This window comes from Aulostomus chinensis, chromosome 7 (assembly GCF_037954235.1).
Source record: "Aulostomus chinensis isolate RoL2024-O1b breed Wild chromosome 7, RoL_Achi_v1.0, whole genome shotgun sequence".
Classification (NCBI taxonomy): Eukaryota; Metazoa; Chordata; class Actinopteri; order Syngnathiformes; family Aulostomidae; genus Aulostomus; species Aulostomus chinensis.
The window spans coordinates 21,695,299-21,715,022 of NC_141326.1; the positions used below are offsets into that span (position 1 = coordinate 21,695,299).

At 42.3% G+C, this 19,724-nt stretch overlaps 2 protein-coding genes across 3 annotated transcripts; one reads left to right on the plus strand and one right to left on the minus strand.

The window, feature by feature from the left end:
* Nucleotides 1-120: 120 nt before the first annotated feature.
* Nucleotides 121-4,453, minus strand: duoxa (dual oxidase maturation factor). Its single transcript, XM_086209249.1, has 8 exons — nucleotides 3,772-4,453; nucleotides 3,244-3,422; nucleotides 3,022-3,079; nucleotides 2,797-2,931; nucleotides 1,806-2,013; nucleotides 1,505-1,719; nucleotides 1,049-1,239; nucleotides 121-464 (listed from the first exon to the last, which is right to left on the minus strand). Exons 2-8 carry the CDS (start codon nucleotides 3,388-3,390, stop codon nucleotides 453-455), a joined length of 966 nt encoding a protein of 321 aa, XP_086065375.1. The 5' UTR covers nucleotides 3,391-3,422; nucleotides 3,772-4,453; the 3' UTR covers nucleotides 121-452.
* Nucleotides 4,252-18,366, plus strand: duox (dual oxidase). Of its 2 annotated transcripts, none has more exons than XM_086209248.1 (33): nucleotides 4,252-4,312; nucleotides 4,422-4,505; nucleotides 4,581-4,745; nucleotides 5,740-5,927; nucleotides 6,032-6,233; nucleotides 7,149-7,315; nucleotides 7,749-7,812; nucleotides 8,212-8,308; nucleotides 8,461-8,551; nucleotides 9,139-9,241; nucleotides 9,329-9,501; nucleotides 10,184-10,359; nucleotides 10,513-10,631; nucleotides 10,715-10,852; nucleotides 10,943-11,056; nucleotides 11,359-11,561; nucleotides 12,086-12,271; nucleotides 12,449-12,674; nucleotides 13,218-13,311; nucleotides 13,393-13,568; nucleotides 13,748-13,814; nucleotides 14,108-14,149; nucleotides 14,369-14,547; nucleotides 14,636-14,866; nucleotides 15,682-15,781; nucleotides 15,854-15,903; nucleotides 15,987-16,114; nucleotides 16,221-16,374; nucleotides 16,510-16,742; nucleotides 17,084-17,242; nucleotides 17,331-17,486; nucleotides 17,690-17,818; nucleotides 17,895-18,366. In XM_086209248.1, the coding sequence occupies exons 1-33, from the start codon at nucleotides 4,252-4,254 to the stop codon at nucleotides 18,015-18,017; spliced, it is 4,578 nt and encodes a 1,525-aa protein (XP_086065374.1). In that variant the 3' UTR covers nucleotides 18,018-18,366. The 2 variants fall into 2 exon arrangements, with proteins under 2 accessions (XP_086065374.1, XP_086065373.1); XM_086209247.1 differs by having other exon boundaries at nucleotides 4,297-4,318.
* Nucleotides 18,367-19,724: the final 1,358 nt, after the last annotated feature.

Sequence of the window (19,724 nt, forward strand, 5' to 3'; positions counted from 1 at the left end):
ATTGATGTTTGTTGTCATTTTATTAAGATTATTACCCCAATACAGGAAACATCTGGAACATTGGGAAAGGGGCCAAGTTACACACACACACACACACACACACACACACACACACACACACACACACACACACACACACACACAGTGCAGAGATCCTCACTTTCATTTGGTCAAAGTCCAAGATAAGTGAAATTAAGAAATGCCCCATTCTTCTTTGATATTTGAGGTAGCCTAATAGTTTGGTAAACAGGAAGAAACCATCACGCCACACAAACACATTTACACACGCGGCCCGTCTTGAGTATAAAAAGGTAGGTTACATTCTGGAGTGTGGGAAGACATCTCTGACTACATCGTTAGCAGGGCCGCTGTGAATAAAGAGGCTCCTCATCTGACACCTGTGTCTCGGATCAACCGATTCTTCTTATCCACCTCTTTCTGCCGCAACAGTTTCATATATGTTCCTGAAACATAGATACACAGTGATCACATTAATACACAGTAAACGCATGGGTACACACACACAAAAAATAACAAAAAAAAAAAAAAAAAGAGACATGACTGGTTACTCTACATTGGAAAAAGGGTCAATCAACAGAGGGTCAGGCGTTTTAGATACACAGGAAGACAAACCCGACACGAGGGCAATCCAGAATGTATGAGAACAAATACTGACAGCAAGGGATGAAAAACAAACAAACAAAAAATCCAACATCCAACCACAATAGCTCTTAATCAGGGCTTAAAGACAGACCAGACAGGCGGGGCCTCAACTATACCTAATTAATCATATTGCCACAGGTATGCATTCTCCAAGTGCCCTCCAGTTGTGTTTTCATTTTACAGGCCCCATTAATAACACACTGGTCACATTTGTCTAGTGCTCTAAAGTGAAAGTGAATTTTGATTCTGCAACAACATCTAATAATTTTATTCATTTAATCTTGCAACTTTATCAGTATCAAAAGTTTCAGTAAGTTAATGAAGTATGATAAGTGATGAAATGTTGCTGATTAACCAAAAATGTTCAATCGTCCCAACAACTCACCCCCATGCCTTTTGATGTGTGGGGTGAAATCGTCACTGCCTCAAGGAAAACTGAATTCAGAAAGGCCTCCCCATAAGCACTGGCTTCTTCGTCACAATAGTCAACACCAACGCTGAAAGCCTCTTTTATCTTCTCAGGTATTACAAAGTGAAACATCACCACCAGAAACCCAATGATGGCACACAGCACACCTGGAAATCAGTTCAGTTAGCACTCATCAGAAGGCTTTCCATGCCAGGGTACACAACGGAAGTACAAAAGCAGTGGAGTCACGGTTTACTGACAATTAATGGAAACATTAAAAAAAAATTGATTGATTTTTAAATGTTTTGTTCAAACTTTTACACTACAATGATTGCGTCATGCATTCTTTGAGCCAATAAGGTAATTATGTAATGAAACTCTGATATCACGATTGGCCTGGACATGGAATGAATAAAGATCTTCTCATCTTACCTGTGGCCAGAGCCAACCAGAATGAATGGCTGTATTCTGTTTCAAAGGAGTCATTTCCTATGGAGAAAACACACTGTGGCACATTCCTGATGGTGGAGAAGGAGGCCGTGGAGAAGAAGATGAAGGCAGCAGTGGCCAACATCATGTACCCAGCATATAAAATGACTGGCATGGAGAAGAGGATATTAGCGAGCATCCAGGTGCAAAATGCCGTCCTGTGTAAGCATTCAGCAAACTCCGTTTAGATTAGCAAACATCTGCCAATGGTACAATGACAGAACTTTTATTAATCTCTAGTTACCAGAGAGTTGCAGAAGCATATTGTCCTGAGTATCGGTATTGGAAAATCAGGCCACACGGACTGCTGAGGGTGAATTTCTCAGCAATGTAAAGGATGGGGTTGGGTAAACCTTTCTCCAAAGCTTCCTCATACTCCTCCTCAATAGTGTCTTGCCAAGTGAACATCTCATTGTAGTCAATTGTCTCATTGAACTGGACCACGGGATTACCTGAAACGGACCAAAACAACCGAAATGACCAAAAGAACAAGATCGTGAATACGAGCGGCCAAAATGCGTTTTCTCCGCAGGGTGGCTGGGCTCTCCCTTAGAGATAGGGTGAGAAGCTCGGTCATTCTAAGACTCAGAGTACAGCCGCTGCTCCTCCATGTCGAGAGGAGTCAGTTGAGGTGGTTCGGGCACCTGGTGAGGATGCCTCCTGGACGCCTCCCTGGGGAGGTTTTCCAGGCATGCCCAACTGGGAGGAGGCCTCGGGGCCGACCAAGGACACACTGGAGGGATTATATCTCTCTGCTTTTCTCTTTGTATTTCATCTTCTGGGCAAATCATGTGAAACAACTGTCCACTGCTGCACGGACATCACACAACTATACAGTATGTACATCTTCTTCTTCATTCTATACTAAACATAAATATGTATTCTTGAATTATATACTGTACATATTTGTACTTTAATTATACGACAGTCAAAATCAGATTTTCTCTCCTCAGCAAATGCAGTTCTTCGGTTTCTTCCATCTATTCAACTCGCTCAAGTTGAGGGTCAAAGGACAGAGGGTACTGGATCTTATAAAGATAAAAAGCCTGAAGCAAAACTCTGACGTCTTACTTTGAGCTATATAAATAAAATCTGACATGACAAAATCCACATTTATATGATGACACACTTGAGTTTTAAGTGTTGAGTTTTTAATTCTCTTTTGTCTATGTAAAACATAAAAGCTGCTAATTCTTGGTTGAATTATGCGGAATCTACGTGCAGCAACGACTCACCTTTTAGAGTAACATTGATGCCGTAGAGTCCAACATGTAGGCCGATCTCAGCTTGAACCACTGAATTGCTGAAAGACTTGTAAGTGGCATTAGTGGTCATTCTGGCTTCAGCCCAGTCATTGGTAAAGTTGAGTGCTGCAGAAAAAAAAAAGATATAGTAGTGAATACTGATGACAGGAAATGACAGCGTTTTGTTCTAATACAATAAAACGAATATTTACTCACCCACAATCACTGCACCTATGAACAAACTGATTGATATCCTCACCATCCAGAAAAGTCGCTGATTAAAAGAAAGTGACACAACTAAGACAACTGCTGATGGGGCATATTAAATTATTGGTACAGCGTAGGAATATCTCGATTGTGCACTTTAAAAAACATCCTTACAACTACCGACGAGACCGTAAATCTGACTCTGTGAGTCACCTGATGGGTTGAACTCACCGACTTTCCTCGTATCCCTGGCAGAATGAGAAGAAGACTGAGTGCTAACACAAGAAAAACCAGGATAATGGTGAGCAAACAGCCACTGAAGATAAAGGAGGTCCTTTGTAGCGGGTAGAATGGGTAAATGTCATCGTAGAAAGTCATCTTAGCTCCTGATCTTCAGGACACAGCCGAGACTAGACAGTGTAACAGAGAAGACAGTGTTAGTGTAGAGCTCTCAGCTTCCCTCCAGATTCCCAGATATCAGACCTTGTACCTTAAAGGAGATAAGGGATGGTACGGTATAACCACCATGGAACACGACACATGATTAACAAGTCTGACTTTTGTAAATTAGTTGATTGGCTCTGAGAACCTTTTCTCCTTCAAAAAACAAAACAAAAAAGCCAAGCACACCAAGTGACAGTCAGTGAGGTTTAAAAAAAAGGTGCTGTGGACCGGCTCCACACCGATTTAAATAACCTGGAAGTAAAATAAAAGTGTCAAAAAAGACTTATTCATAATCAAAGAACAGTAATGTCTTACCTGAAAGTTGGAAGACAAGTACTGGAGAGTGACTGCTGAGGGAGCACACACTTCTTTTATACCCGAGACCCCCCCTGCCTGTCACCGAGGAGGAGGATGCATTGACTGAAATGTGGTAGAGAAGAGGTGTGATCCAGAGATGACCATCCCCATATAGGAAATGCTGTGGATCCCCATATGTGAGAAGCTGAGCAACACATGTTGGTTTTAGTATTGCAGCATCTCTCAGCTGCACCCGTGCTCCCGGTCTTCCTTTGGTGAGTCTGACTGCTCCTTTCTTTTAGGAGAAAGATTGGCTGCAGTTGAAAATTAATAAGTTCTGCTGTTCAACTAGGAAAAGTGTAAACTTTAAAGTTCATTTCTATCTTTCTAATATCTGTTCTAGCAGAGTGAAATCAAATGTTAGTTACCTGTCCGTGTCCTCACAGGTCCTCCGCTCCTCTTGGCTGCAGGCTGAGCTGAGGAGTTTCTCTCGCATCAATGGATTTACGTAAACGTGTTTGGAGTGTCTGTGCGGCGGTTGGCTTGGTGCTCATTGTCAGTGAACGTGAGTAGACAACCAACGTTCTTCATATGCAATCTTTGTGCTGCCTATGAACTTATAAAACTGCAGTGAGAAACGCAGTATAACCTGGACACGTCTTGAACAGGTTCTCAATGCAAAATAACATGGGAGGTTCCTCGTTTTGACGGCTGGTACAACAGTTTGGGAGATCCCAGACGTGGAGCGGTGGGTAAGTCACAGCAGCATCGGCACAGGCAGGCGATCCCGCTGACCCGGTAAGCGCATTGTGTTTGTGCATGTGCAGGTTCTCACCAGGTGCGCCTCGTGCCCGCGCATTACTGGGACGGAGTCTACCAACCTGTCCAAGAGCCTCTGCTGCCCAATCCCCGGGAACTGAGCCGCCTGCTGGCCGGGGGACCCTCCGGTCTGCCCTCAGCGCTCAACCAGACCGTGCTCTGTCTGTTTTTTGGTAAATATATGACGTCGGTCCGATGCATTTCGTTGCGTCTGTAAGGACTCAAATTTTAAAGTGCAAATGATCTTCATCGGGTTTTGCCATGTTTTCTATGCAAATTATTACCCCTCAGTAACGAGTAATGGGTGTAGTTGTAGTGCAGGAAAACTGAACATGCTTAACCCTGACAGTGTACTTAAATTTGAGTAAAGACACTTTCCACCAATGGAGGTACATAAAGGCACGTGAGGTCACATGGAAAAACATGGACATTCCCATGACTAAAAAGTACGGGGAAGTGATTCTGAATAGGTCCGCCGGCCGCCTGTGTCTGCTATTCCTTCACTGTGTGTGGGTTGGGTCAGCACGTCACGGCAGGGTTCCCATAGGGAGGTTCGAGAGGTCTTCTCGAACGACCCGTCCGGCCGGAATGTATTTTTTTTATTTTAAAATTTTTCTTGATTTTTTGGAACCCCAAACGCCGTGTGTATATCACACCCCGCCCTCGCGGCTGCAGCACTCACAGACAGGTACACGGATGATCCACAAGGGACATCGCTTGCACTTCACGCGCACCCCCACCCTACTGTGCAGCTTGTCTCCGTGCCAACGGCACACAGACCGCCTGTTACTGGGTCACTCAGAGTTCACTGCTGCCAACGCAATTTTTCAAATTTCACTTTAGATATTGCAGCAATTTTTCAAATTATAATCCGTTTGGTAAACTGAAAGGGACATTTGGTTTGATTTTAGCGTCCATGTTGGTGTGGAATTCCTGAGATGCTTGCTTCACCATGAATATTACAGTTTTATCACATGTGGCCTGACCGACCTCAATAAATGGACCTTTGACTCATTGAAAAAATTCTCTTTAAGATTTGTCTTTGAGTAACAAGGGATTCAAATATTTGCCTGGATATCAGTCAGTTGTAGTGGGAAACTCTTTCATTGCAATTATTCTTAATAAATATATATCACGTTTTAGCAGCCATAACTTTTAACTTTTCAGGTTATCATGTTGTGTTTGAAATCATCAACTCGAGAACTCCGGGGTGCCCGCCTGAATACATGAACATCCCAGTCCCAAAAGGTGACCCTGTTTTTGACCCAACTGCCACCGGCAAGGTCCTGCTGCCCTTCCAGAGAGGACCATGGGACAAAGAGTCAGGCCAGAGTCCCAGTAAACCTCGCACACAGGTGCCGCTTTAATCTCATCCATGGAAACTTTTTATTTGATTTTACATTATGTGAATTGACATTTTCCTTCCCTTGTAGTGTAAGTTTCATTAAACTGTTTGCAGGTTAACTTGGTGACAGCGTGGATAGATGGGAGCTCCATTTACGGCCCCTCTACTTCCTGGTCTGACAAACTGAGAAGCTTCTCAGGAGGACTCTTAACCTCAGGGTCTGAGTGGAACATGCCAAAACAGGCAACAGGGCGTAGTCCCATGTGGAGCACCGCTGACCCGTCCACAGGTGATCATGGACTCCATGGCCTCTATGGTGAGATAAAGCTTACCGTCAGTTCTGATTTGTACTGAATATTTGTCTCAAAGTGATTTTATTGTCATCGTAGGACAGGCGAGTTATCCTAAACTATCACCAAAACTTTCCCAGAACGTACTGAATGTTCCTTGAATGTACCCCTACCCTTTCATATGTCCTAGAGAACCATAAGGTAACGCTTTCTTAACCTCTTGAAAGTAAAGTTTTCCAGTGTGACCATGAGAAAAGTTCTCCTAAAGTTATGACTCTGAACTGCAGGACTTTCAAGAAGATGTTTTAAGAACTTTTGCCAACGTTCTGTGAAGGTTTGGCGTGCTTGTCACCTTTGGAGAACGTTTTGCAGAATGCTCCTTCCCCTATGTGATGATAGCTTTATTACATTTTCATACTGTCTGTGGCAACATCCCAAACGACACTGCATGTTGTAGCGATGTTCCAGTTCTCCTTGGATCAGGGTTGCAACCTGCAGGTCTGAGTCAAGCCAGGCCCTGTCTGCAGTTTGTTATGATGTCATGGTTATTGTGTAAATGGTTTGTCACCCTCGCCGCAGTCAATCCGCCTCCCAATAGCGAAGAAGATCCTTTGCAGGTGGCCTGAAACCAGTGTTTTGTTGCCAGTGTTTTCAAGGGTGTGCAATTATTATCTGGGGCGGCGGCGGACGATCTCCTGTTTGTCACTGCTCTGTTGTCATGTGCTGGAAAACAAATAGCTGGATCAACATTCCACCCATTAGAGGTTACAGTTGCTCATCAGTCGGCGCAATGGGAGAGTGAGAGATAAGATGGAGAGTATATGCCACCTTTGTCAGGATTATTCTGTATTTAAATTCAAGTTATTCCCTGTTCAAGTAATGTAAACTCAGCTGATGGAACGGATGAATTCCCTGTCATTTCTTCCATCTTCTGTGTCCAGAGTTGGGAAATGCCTGGGCCAATGAGAACACGTTCACGGCAGCAGAAGGGATTATCTGGTTTCGCTACCACAATTATTTAGCCTCCAAACTCCGTGAGGAACACCCACAGTGGTCAGACGAAGAGCTGTTTCAAAACGCCAGGAAGACTGTGGTGGCCACATTCCAGGTAGAAGAAGCAACATTCTCCACGTAATCCTGGTTTAATTTGCACTCTGAAGGGTTGCATCAACGCCAGGTGGTCGCGATTTTAGGGATGAAATTGATGGCTGTAGTTTAAGGGTGAATGCATCACCTCTTACCGGTTTGCAATGTCCTCCAAAAAAAAAAAAAAGCAAAAAAAAACCCCCCAAACAAACAAACAACAACAACAAAAAACAATTGTAGGCTATGATGAGTTGCAAAAACAGATTTAAAAATGCAGTTTATAAATGCAATTAACATGTTATACCTGAGTTTATTTTTTCTAAATTATTAGCTTATAAATAGAATGGCTTTTATTTTTATTTTTCAAATTACCTTTACATAAAATATATTACCATCAGTGCACATATTATCTTAGATTTGCTCATTTTGTGAAATGTTTTTCTTCTGCAAAACAGAATATTGCTCTTTACGAATGGCTGCCTGGATTCCTCGGAGACAAAAAGCTTCCTCGTTACCCAGGTAAGAACCGGTCAGAGAGAGGGTGTATGTGCGTGCGTGTGTGTATGTGTGTGTGTGTGTGTGTGTGTGTGTGTGTGTGTGTGTGTGTGTGTACAAGTGGAGGGTAGCAGGTAATGCACTAGTGACCACAAGCCGTGGTGAGGTGAGGTGAGCTTCTGTTTGACAAATATGTGCTCCGTCAGCAAAGCGTCACCCTGAGTCTGCTGAATAAGCAGCCACGGCTGAAGAAAGTTAAAGTTCGGATGAGCCAGTTATTTGAATCCCTCTTCCTCTGTCATGATTCTGTTGCCTTCAGTTTCACTATTTCCATGATGGTACCAGTTGCTTGCATGCTCCAGGAGATTTTTAACCATCTCCTCTCCTTCTTCAAGTCATACGTTTTGTTTTATTTCTGTGCAGGCTATCAAAAATTTGTTGATCCAAGTATTTCACCAGAGTTTGAGGCTGCTGCCATACGATTAGGCATTACAATGGCTCCACCTGGTGTTTACATGAGGTATTGTTCTTGTTCGCTTGTGAAAAATCAAAACCCATATAGAAATCCTTTTCATTCGTTATTGTTATTATTATTATTATTATTTTTACTTAAGTGTAATAATGTTGATGGCTCCCTTATGACATCCTGTCTTTACTCTCTATTCTACGCAGAAACAAAACCTGCCATTTCCGGGGGGTTGTCAACATAGATGGAAGCTCATCACCCGCCATGCGTCTCTGTAACAGCTTTTGGAAACGTCAAGTATATCATATTCATAACGCTGCATTTTCATAAGAGCAGTAGAAGCTGACAGTAGAATGACTGGTGTCCTTATTTCAACGCTAAAGCAGATCCGTCTTCCAGCACCAGCCTTTGCTGCTACTGTGATATATTTTGTGTTCATTTAAAATTAGAGCGAGCAAAAAAAGTCCCATTTAGAGAAAGTATGTATTCATGAGGGCGGAGAAAAAGTACAGAGAGCCACCAGAGAGATAGAGGCTGTGGCAGGATTTGACCCCGGATGTGTGTGACTGTAGAGGCACAAATGGATTGTTAATTTTTTTTTTTCTCATCGATTTAATCACAAATCATTCTCACATTTTCAGCACATCAAAATCATTTACTAGGAAGTGTAATGAAAATAGAAATGTTCTGTTGTATCCATTAAAGCTTTTTCAACTGTAGAGAGAGGACATATTTGCCTTGATGGATGATAATGGCTTTTGCTAAAGTATCTTTCCAAGAGAACTGGCATCATCAGCCTCCACACTAAGATATGCCTCCTTCGTACCATTTTAGAGGACAATTCAGTGAATTATGAATTCATGCTTTTGTCATTTTGTCACCAGAAAGTCAATGTGAAGACAAGCCAGGATGTAGATGAGCTCATCATGGGCATGGCGTCGCAGATTGCAGAGAAAGTAGACAACATTGTTGTGGAGGACCTAAGAGGTGTTTTATCCTTCACATGCACTGTCGCTCCGTGTGTCAAGTAAGAAATTAATATTCATGACTCAAATCTGATTTACACCCTGACAGATTTCATGTACGGACCTCTACGGTTCACCAGAACAGATCTGGTGGCTCTGATAGTCCAGAGAGGAAGAGACTTTGGCCTTCGTAGTTACACGGAAGTCAGGAAAGCTCTGAATATGCATCCTGTAAAGACGTTTGAAGACATAAATCCTGAGCTCAACCGCACCAACCCACAGGTACGATCTCCGCAGCAGACAGTCACCTCAGTCATGAAATGTTTCGAACACACACACACACACACACACACACACACACACACACACACACACACACACACACACACACACACACACACACACACACACACACACGTACGATACTGAGCAGGAGTTAAAACCACCGTGACATGCACAGAGAGATACACACATATTCCCTGACCACTGTGCACATGGAGATGCCCTGCAACACCTAAACCACTCTGCCACCATTTAATCATCCCCTTATTGTTACTATTTTTACTTTTTCTATTTCCCTCCAACCACCTCATAGCAAAGTCCCATGAACAACATTAACATGATTGATTGTTAGTCGTTATCATCCCTTTGCTTTTTTAACACATCTCTTTATTCTATGGAAATGTTTTACTCTATGTGCATTTCTCTCAGTCATTCTGTGCATCTGTTTTCGTCCATTTTTTCATTTTATCTTGGTGTTTATTTGCAGTCATTAAGGTTGGAAGGTATTCAGTTGATGTTCAAATGGTCATTGGGATTTACTCCCTGTCTTTAAGAATATGTTGAGCGTTAAATAAGTCTGATATGGTCTTAGAACAAAAGTGTGCATAAGATGATTTCATGAATGAGGCCCAGTGTCTCTTTGGATAGTAACTCTGTGGATTAAAGTGTATCTCTCCAACAGTTGCTCCACAAAATAGCAGAACTGTATAACAGGGACATCTCAAAACTGGAGCTCTTCCCCGGAGGACTGCTGGAGGCCCTCGATAGTCCAGGTCTAGTTTTCTCAGCTATAATCTTGGACCAGTTTGAACGTATCCGAAACGGAGACCGCTTCTGGTTTGAGAACAAACAGAATGGGTGAGCTCCTCTCTCTGATAGCGTCTAAAATTACACCAGAGCGTCACTGATGTCAGCTCACTGTTGCAGTATCATCCATTTGAGGGGGGAGGGGGAGGGGGGGGAGGGGGGTCACTCATCTTTTATGCTCTCTTCTGTACTGGTCTCATCCAGTTTGTTCACAGATGAGGAGATGGGAATGATCCGCAATGTGACCTTTAGGGACGTCCTCACTGCAGTCACCAGTGCAGATGCTGCTGATTTACAAAATAATGTTTTCTTCTGGACGAGTGGTAAAAACACATAAAATCACTCATTTCTATCGAATCAGTGAATGTGATGTTTAATAAATGAATACAATCTCTGTTGCCCTCAGGTGACCCTTGTCCTCAACCTGCACAGCTGAAAGCATCAATGCTCCATCCCTGCACTAATGCCACCCGCCTTAATTACTTTGATGGAAGCAAAGCTGGCTTCGGAATATTTATCACTGTTCTTTTCCTCTTCCCCATCGGTCAGTATCATACTCACAAATCCTCTTTTTTTTTTTGCATTTTGATAATAATGATATGACTCATCGGCTTGATCTCCTTTACCTTCACAGTGAGTTATCTGGTGGCCTGTATGGTGGCTTTTCTCCGGGTTTACAGGTATAAGAAATTCCAGAGAGGAAGAAAAGCTGTTGGTAGAACAGAGGAGTTGGTTGTGGGAATGGCTGGTATGAAATCTAATAAAAGTCTGACACAATGAAAAATTGTATTTGCCACATTTTTAAACTGACTCAGTTAAAATGGTTAATATAACTCTGCTGACCATCCGCAACTGTAAAACTGAGTTAATGAGATTAGCTTTTGCAGTAAAATGGGACCAAAGATGTCAAGGTGAAGTACGAACACAAAACTCCAGAGATATTTGACACTGTCACTATAAACACCAGACACTTCCTGCTAGCTAACGCCTGTCCTCAGCATCGCCCAGACTCTTATCCGACACTTCTTTTCATTCTGGTCTCCTCTCAAGCCTGTGAGTGGCAGGGCCATAAAAAACCTCTGCATCCTGTCAACCTGGAGGTCGATGAGAAGAGGAGGCTGCAAATCTTTGACAGATCGGGGCCTCCTCTCCGCTGCCTGAATCTGGGCAACCAGGAACACCTTGACATCCACGTCTCAAATGACCGTCATCGTAAAGCTCTGCTGCTCGAAGTACCAAAGGAGTACGACTTGGTGAGTACTCAGAAACAGGAGGGAGGAGAATATAAATCTGCTGTCTGATTCAAGTCAAATGAGGAACTTTTCTTGTCTAAGCATGTGCAGTTTAATATAAGATAACGTGCATGTTTATCAATGAATTTTATTTATTCACAGATGTGTTCTTAAACACCTTTTTAGCCCCAAATTTAGTCTTTCTCATGGGAGGCAAAACCTCATGCATATTTGTAAGTGAACACCTTGTGCTTGACATTTATTGTGTACCTTTTAGAACTGTCAATCACTCGGGCTGACAAAGACCTTAATGGTAGAAGAGGTACAAAATGATATCAGCCACCAGGCCTCGTTGATCTAGACTGAAGGCTAAAACACTCCTTAAGTGTGTAACAACACATTTCTGCACATTTCATGACTGAATTTCAATCTCACCTGCTTCTCATCTAATTGCGTGATTCTAGGTATGTTGCTGATCTCCATCACTTCTGATCTCACTCCAATCACGCTTATCTGCTCCTAATGGTCTCCGTCTGCAAACCCAGGTGCTGTTTTTTGATGACGAGAGCAAACGCACGGCATTTGTCAGGCATCTACGCCCGGAGGTGACAGACATTGGACTGGAGATTAGATTGAAGGAGATGAGAGAGAAAGAGCTTCTGCGGGAGGCTTTAACCAGAGAGCAAAGGGCTCAGATTGTGGAAACTTTCATACGACATGCTTTCTCCAAGGTACCGTCAGCCTCTGGATCTCATCCGCCACAACATGTCATCCAACAGTGTTTGGGGTCCAACCTCAAGCCAAAAGAAGTAATCGTTGCTGTGACCTCATAACCTCAGCTGACGTTGGTGGTATTACTAATAACACGACAGCAACGTATAATCAGAGTTTATTCCTCGTATTCACAGGTCTTGGAAATAGAGAAGTGTGACGCCGGGGACATGAGTGGCGTCTCCCACAAGAGAGCCAGGGAGGTTCTGCAATGTGAGCTGACAGCAGCAGAGTTTGCTGATGCCCTGGGACTCAAGTCAGACTCCTTATTTGTGGACTCCATGTTCACTTTAGCTGATAAAGACGGCAATGGCTACCTGTCGTTCCAAGAGTTTCTCGATGTGATGGTTATCTTTATGAAAGGTAAAACACATGACTCCAAAACAAAAGCACCAAATTTAAGATGATATGGCTTGAGTGGAATATTTTAGGAATTTGTAACTTGTAACGCCATGTTTGAAATTATAATTTGTAAGTTTCAAGCTGTCAGTTTCGACATTTTCGTCACCCTTTCACATTAGAGAACATGATAAGCTAGAGGGCCCCCCTGCACCTGACAGTCTGTAGCTGCTATTTTTCTTGCCTCCAGAGAGCACATGAAGGAGTATGTCAAAGTGTAAAAAAACATTTTCTGTCACCACCAGCTGGCACGGACTGATCTGCCCCGATATTTTTTAGATTCATTTTTGCCGCTTACTGCACCCCTCCATCAAGTTTGGTGAAAATTGGCCTTCTACTTATTGTGTGTTCTTGCTGACAAGCAAACTGTGGAGGCTATGATTTTTTCCCCCATTTTTTAAAGGGACATTTAGGACAAGGCTGGTGTTTATCGAAATGTTCCATATCACGTAGAGATTAATCAATAAATGGTTCTAGATTGTGTTATCGCTAATGTTATTCTCACAGGGTCTCCTGAGGAAAAGTCAAAACTAATGTTCTCCATGAATGACATTAGCGGAACTGGCTTTTTATCTAAAGAGGAATTTGCCAGGATGCTCAGGTCTGATCTTTTTTTTTTTCATGACTGCGCCAAGTGTTTTTTTTTATGTTTCTCATTTGTCACCCTTTTGATGTGCTGCAGGTCTTTTATTGAAATCTCTAATGGCGCTCTGTCAAAGAGCCAGACTGAGGATGGCATCAAAGCCATGCTGCAGGCTGCCGGCTTTGATGACAAGGAGAGAATCACCTGGGAGGACTTCCACTTCCTCCTGCGGGACCATGAGAAGGAGCTGCAGTTTGCACAACTCAATGTTAAAGGTAGAAGAAGAAAGTTTTGTCTTCTTGTGTATCCTCATTTCTCCAACCTTACCTGACGCATTTCTGTGTGTGTGTGTGTGTGTGTGTGTGTGCGTGCGTGTGCGTGTGCGTGCGTGTGCATGTGCGTGCGTGTGTGTGTGTGTGTGTGTGTGTGTGTGTGTGTGTGTGTATGCATCCAGGGATGGAAAAACAAGGGAAGAGGTTGAGTCGAGAACAGAGAGTTTCTTTCATTTGTCCAGCAAGCAGGTAAAAGGGGAAAAGTGAGATACTTAGGAGCCATGAGATATAACTTGTTCCCTCAATTCTGTCTTCTTCTGTCTTCGCAGCTCATTTACACATAGAAGAGAAGTGATAATTAATACATTTATGGCCATTGATTTAATCATGTGAAAATTATAACTTGAAACACAAAATGTTTCTGTCTCTCTGTGGCCGTTCCAGGGCTCTTTTCTTGTCACTGTAGACAGAGATAATGAAATTTAGAATAAACCTGGTGATAATTGTTTCAGAAAAAACTTTTCTTCTTCTTCTTGCAGCAGCAGAGGCAAGGCAGATGGACAAGAGATACGCAGACGGAAAAAGTGTGTATTTTTTTCCTCAGAGAGGCAAACAAGAGCAAAATCTGACAGCAAGGACCTGTTCTTTATAATTTAGCATTGCCCAACTGTGGTGTTATAGTATCTACTAGTTCTGAGATGTTTGCATGATATGCACCTGGGGTTTGTGAGAAAATTAATAAAGTGGCGCTTATAATGCATCAGCTTCCCAAATGGGTGTCTAATGGTTTTGAGTCTTTTCAGGTTAGGCATCAACACTCCACATGTGTATGTGAAGCCGAGGCGTGAGCGGTACATAAGGAACCCAGTGCGGCAGAAGATCCAGCACTTCAAACGTTTCATTGAGAATTATCGCCGTCATATTGTCTGCTTTATCGTGATGTATGGCATCACAGCTGGTGTAGCACTGGACAGATGTTACTGTGAGTGAAGTTCATCCCCTCTCTCCTGTTCTGCTCCATTGATGAAGCAACATCTTCTTCTCTCAACTGACTAAAATGTTGTGTTCAGATTACGGCTTGCAGGACATGTCAACAGGAATCCCTGAGACTTCAATCGTGGGCATCATCGTCTCCCGAGGCTCTGCTGCCGCCATCTCTTTTCTATTTCCCTTCATGCTCCTCACGGTGTGTCGCAACCTTATCACGCTGTGCAGGGAGACCTTCCTGAACCGCTACATCCCCTTTGATGCTGCCATTGACTTCCACCGCTTCATGGCCATGACAGCCATCATCCTTTCAAGTTGGTGTATTGTAATGTTTGGCAGTATTACAGCAGAGAGATACTCTATTAAAAATAACCATTTATCAGTTGCTCATAGAAGATATTTTCCCCCCTGCACGACTTCTTCGTGAATCCCAAACTCATAAAAAGCTAGTCGCATACAAGTTGCTAGCAAGACACTATTGGCATCCCAAGATTAACAACAAAAAACTAAACAAAATGTCCATTTCCAAACTCTCAATATTACCCGAGCCTTCTTCATCCAGTCCTGTGATCGATATACTTCACAAGCATTTTGATTTGGGCTAAAAAAAAAAAAAACCTAAAGAAAACCCGAGCAGTTCCTGTTCTACACTCATGAGCATGACCATGTGCATGTTTGAATTAGCCTCTCATCAAGTTGATATCTTGCCTCCCTGTTCATGCATCGGCAGAGACACTTGGCCTCTGTGTATATTGGACAAGGAGTACTGTTTAACTTAGTTTTCTGCAGAAATCAAAGTTTTTGTTGTGGTTAGTATACAACTAAACTAACTAGTAAATAATAAAGAAGACTTGTATGATGCATTTGAGCTTTTACGTGGTTGTTTTGCGTGGCTTTGTTATTGTAAATCATTGGTCTCCATTAGCTTCCAGCACCAAGTATGTGGCTACCATTATCTGAATTCCTAATTCACCAAGAAGGGGATGACAAAAAAAATAATCATGAATTCAACTCATTTAAGAGTGAGCAACTATAAACAAATTATGCATTTTTGATGAAGTATCTCTTTAAGTAGCGATGTTTTTTCATATTGTTCATATTGTGGAAGCTCACTCTTCATCTTTTCTAGTTGTTCATAGTTTGGGTCATGTGGTCAACATCTACATCTTCTCCATCAGTGACTTCAGTATCCTGTCTTGTCTGTTCCCAAGAGTTTTTATCAACAATGGGTAATTGAAATACCTCATGTTCCTTTTGCAGCACAGTAATGAATTGTTAAGCTAATTGGGATCTCATTTTAGATCTGAACTTCCTCTCAAGTGGTCATGGTGGTTTTTTGAAACGATTCCAGGTATTAGAGACTTGCTTAAGACGTTTTTTTTCTCATTTTGTTATATTTTTTGTGAACAATGTTCTGCTTTGTCTCCTCCTCAGGAATGACAGGTGTCTTGCTTCTTTTGACTTTTGCATTCATATATGTTTTTGCCTCACACTATTTTCGCCGGATTAGTTTTCGTGGATTTTGGATCACACACTACCTCTACATTGTTGTGTACATGCTAGTAAGTACTTTTCTTGACTCTAAAATTCTCTTTGCTGCAATCTAGATTGCATGGTGAAAGGCACTATTACCAGTGGTGTGATTCTGACTTTGCTCTCATCCAACAGACAGTTATTCATGGCAGTTTTGCACTGCTTCAAAAGCCTCATTTCTACATCTTCCTCATCCCGCCTGCGACACTCTTCCTGCTGGACAAACTCATCAGCCTGAGCAGGAAGAAGGTGGAGATCCCTGTGGTCAGAGCTGAGCTGCTGCCTTCAGGTGATGCTTTGTCAGGATATATCGCTACTGCTCTTTTAGTTTTTCTCATCAAGTTGCACTGTTCATCTTCACTTGGGTCATTTGAGGTTTGTCTTCATTTGAGTTCACACTTCCCTCTGGGTGTGCTACCTGTAGGTGTGACACATCTGGAGTTCAAGAGACCACAGGGCTTTGTCTACCGTTCAGGCCAGTGGGTCCGCATAGCATGCCTGATGTTGGGCACAGATGAGTACCATCCATTCACGCTGACGTCTGCACCTCATGAAGAGACCCTCAGCTTGCACATCCGGGCTGTGGGGCCCTGGACCAGCCAGCTCCGAGAGCTCTACACTGAAGAAAATCTGCTTGAGCACAGATCATATCCAAAGGCAGGAGAGAGCCTTATTTCATACACCAAATTCATTACGATCTCAGGAAATGGGTCTGATATGAACCCATTCATATTGGAGCATTTCAAAACATTTGTAGTTTATCTTTTATTGTTTTACTTTCTGTTGCGTTACAAGTTTTGTCTGCAATTCGTTTGACATCTTCCTTTTTTCCAGTGATGGTTACATGAAGCTATAAGATTAAAGCGTATTTACTGTGATAAGATGCAATGCGCAGTCTGGGATGAATCCTGATTTTAAAAAAAGCGGGCTATTGGTCTTGATGGTGCTCTGCTGCATGGTTACAAATGTGCAGTGTTTCCTCCAATTCTCATCCTCAGCTGTACTTGGACGGCCCATTTGGGGAAGGCCATCAGGAATGGACTGACTTTGACGTGTCTGTTCTGGTGGGAGGAGGAATCGGCGTCACCCCGTTCGCGTCCATCCTGAAAGACTTGGTGTTCAAGTCCTCCATCAAGTCCAAGATTCAATGTAAAAAGGTCATTTGGTCTTAAATTCCTCCTTGCATCACGGTTTATTTGTTGTCCACTTCAAACAAACCTGTGCTAACTGATCGGTTGTTTGCAGGTGTACTTCATCTGGGTGACGCGGACGCAGCATCAGTTTGAGTGGGTGTCAGACATCATCAGGGAGGTGGAGGAGATGGACACATTGGAGCTGGTGTCCGTTCACACTTATATCACTCAGGTGGCTGAGAAGTTTGACCTGCGCACCACCATGCTGGTGAGAGGACTGAAATGTTGTTTTTGGATAATATATTTTAAGTACATAGTTTGTAATGGTCACCTCGAGGTACTGGTTTAAAAAAAACTGTTCCTTTAAACTTTAAAGGAATGATGTTGTGCAATATTGTGTTATATGCTAAGTTAATAGTGTTTAAGACTGGGAACCACAAACTGATAACTCACATTGTCACTTGGGAACAGTATGTTTGTGAGCGCCACTTTCAGAAGGTGTGGAACCGCAGTCTCTTCACTGGCCTGAAGTCAGTCACGCACTTTGGGCGTCCACCCTTCACGTCCTTTTTCAGCTCACTGCAGGATGTTCACCCTGAGGTCAGTCCTGAGCTCAGCCAGTCTGGGACAAACCAGCAAATCATTTGAACTTATTTAATCGTATCGTCTCCTTTAGGTGGGAAAATTTGGTGTTTTCAGCTGTGGACCACCTGGACTGACCAAGAATGTGGAGAAAGCTTGTCAACAGATGAACAAAAGGGATCAGGCTCACTTCATGCATCACTATGAGAACTTCTAGCATGTCCTGAACTTAATAATCCCTGAAGAAACAAGGAGGCATTTTGAGTTGCAAGCTACTACAAAGAAATACCCATGAAAGTTTTGATTTTGAGTAATAAAATGAAGCTAAACATATTTGCGGCCTCTTGATCATCCATACTTTGATTTTGAATATTATTTTTAAATGAACTTGAATCAGTTGATGTGTTTCATTAATACAATATTAATATTACTACTTATCTTTTACAATTATTGTTGTAATCTTGTGTGCGTGCATGTGCATCATTTGAGTTTTTTTCTCCTCAACTTCAAGATGCAACTGAGAAAGTGTTCTCTTTCTGTAACGATCGAGTAGAGTGATTCATTTCTGATGCAAATAAATTTACATTTTCAAATAGAATCAGTCTCAGTGTCATGTCAGAGGGAAGCATTCCTGAAACACTGTAAGTGTCAGCGTAAATACAACAGGAGGTTCAAAAGCTTTCAATGAGATTATGTAAGGACTTGTGGGATTTTGTGTGGTGGAGTTTCTCTAAATTATGCTGTTGGCTCTTTATAAGGACAACTGGGAACTCAGGCAAATTCAGCTTGAATAAACCCAAACTTCTAAATTTGATTTGTTGGTTGAGTGATAAGCCAGAAACACCCAGCAGAAGAATAACAAGTAATAAACCAAGGAACTTGATGACTTGTTTGCGCATAAATTATCATTTATTTGTTCTGTTCTGGGCTCAGATCACATGAGATGCATTTCATGTGTTGGGATGGTGTAAGGAAGTTATATGCAGGGATTTAATGGACTGAATCAATATAATGGAGTTTTTTTTATCGACCTTTCTAGAGAATAACAATTAAAAAAAACCTCTGAAGAAAGATGTATAGTCTTGCAAAAGCGTCCATGACCAAAATGAACAGGACACAAAACCTCTAGTGGCTCCACGGGCGCAGTGAGGCACACCAATTTACAAAAATTACAATCACATCAGTTGAAATAATAATACTTAGTACAGCGTCTCTCACAGAAATAAAATTCACAAAGTGCTTCACCAATAAAAGGTTACGAATGAAGCAAGACAATAATAGCTACTAATAAATACATACAATACTATATGTATGACTACTCATAGAGTACCAGCAAATAAAATATAAATAACAATGACGTGCGCTAGCGCATTAATGCTGCTGGATACAGCAGACAGGAGAGACTTCAACTAGAAAAGTGGGGCTTCCCTTGCAAATGCACATTCACCTTTAGTCTTTAAATGAGATGGAGAGACAATCAATAGGTTCTGGTCAGAGGACCCGAGTGTGACTGCAGCACATCTGAGATGTACACTGGGGGCTGCCCCTGCAGGGCTCTTCAAGTCATTAGAGGGACTTTAAAATCCATCCTGTAACAGATGGGAGACCAGCACAAAGACCTTATAATCAGTATGATGTGAGACGTTCCCCCGGACCTGGTCAGAAGCATTGCAGCAGCACTAACTGCAGGCAGTTTAAGAACATCTTCAGTCAGGTGAACACTGAGTTGCAACGGCCCAGGCGGAATGATATGAAGGCATTAGTGGTCATTTCTTGTTGTGGTTGTGACATAACCAATCTGAAATTTGCAATTTAACTTACATGACAAAAACAGGTATGAGTCAGTAGTTTATTATATCGATCAAAGTTCGAACAAACAGCTGAGGAAATGGACAAAGTCTTGTCTTGCAAGTCTCACAATCCT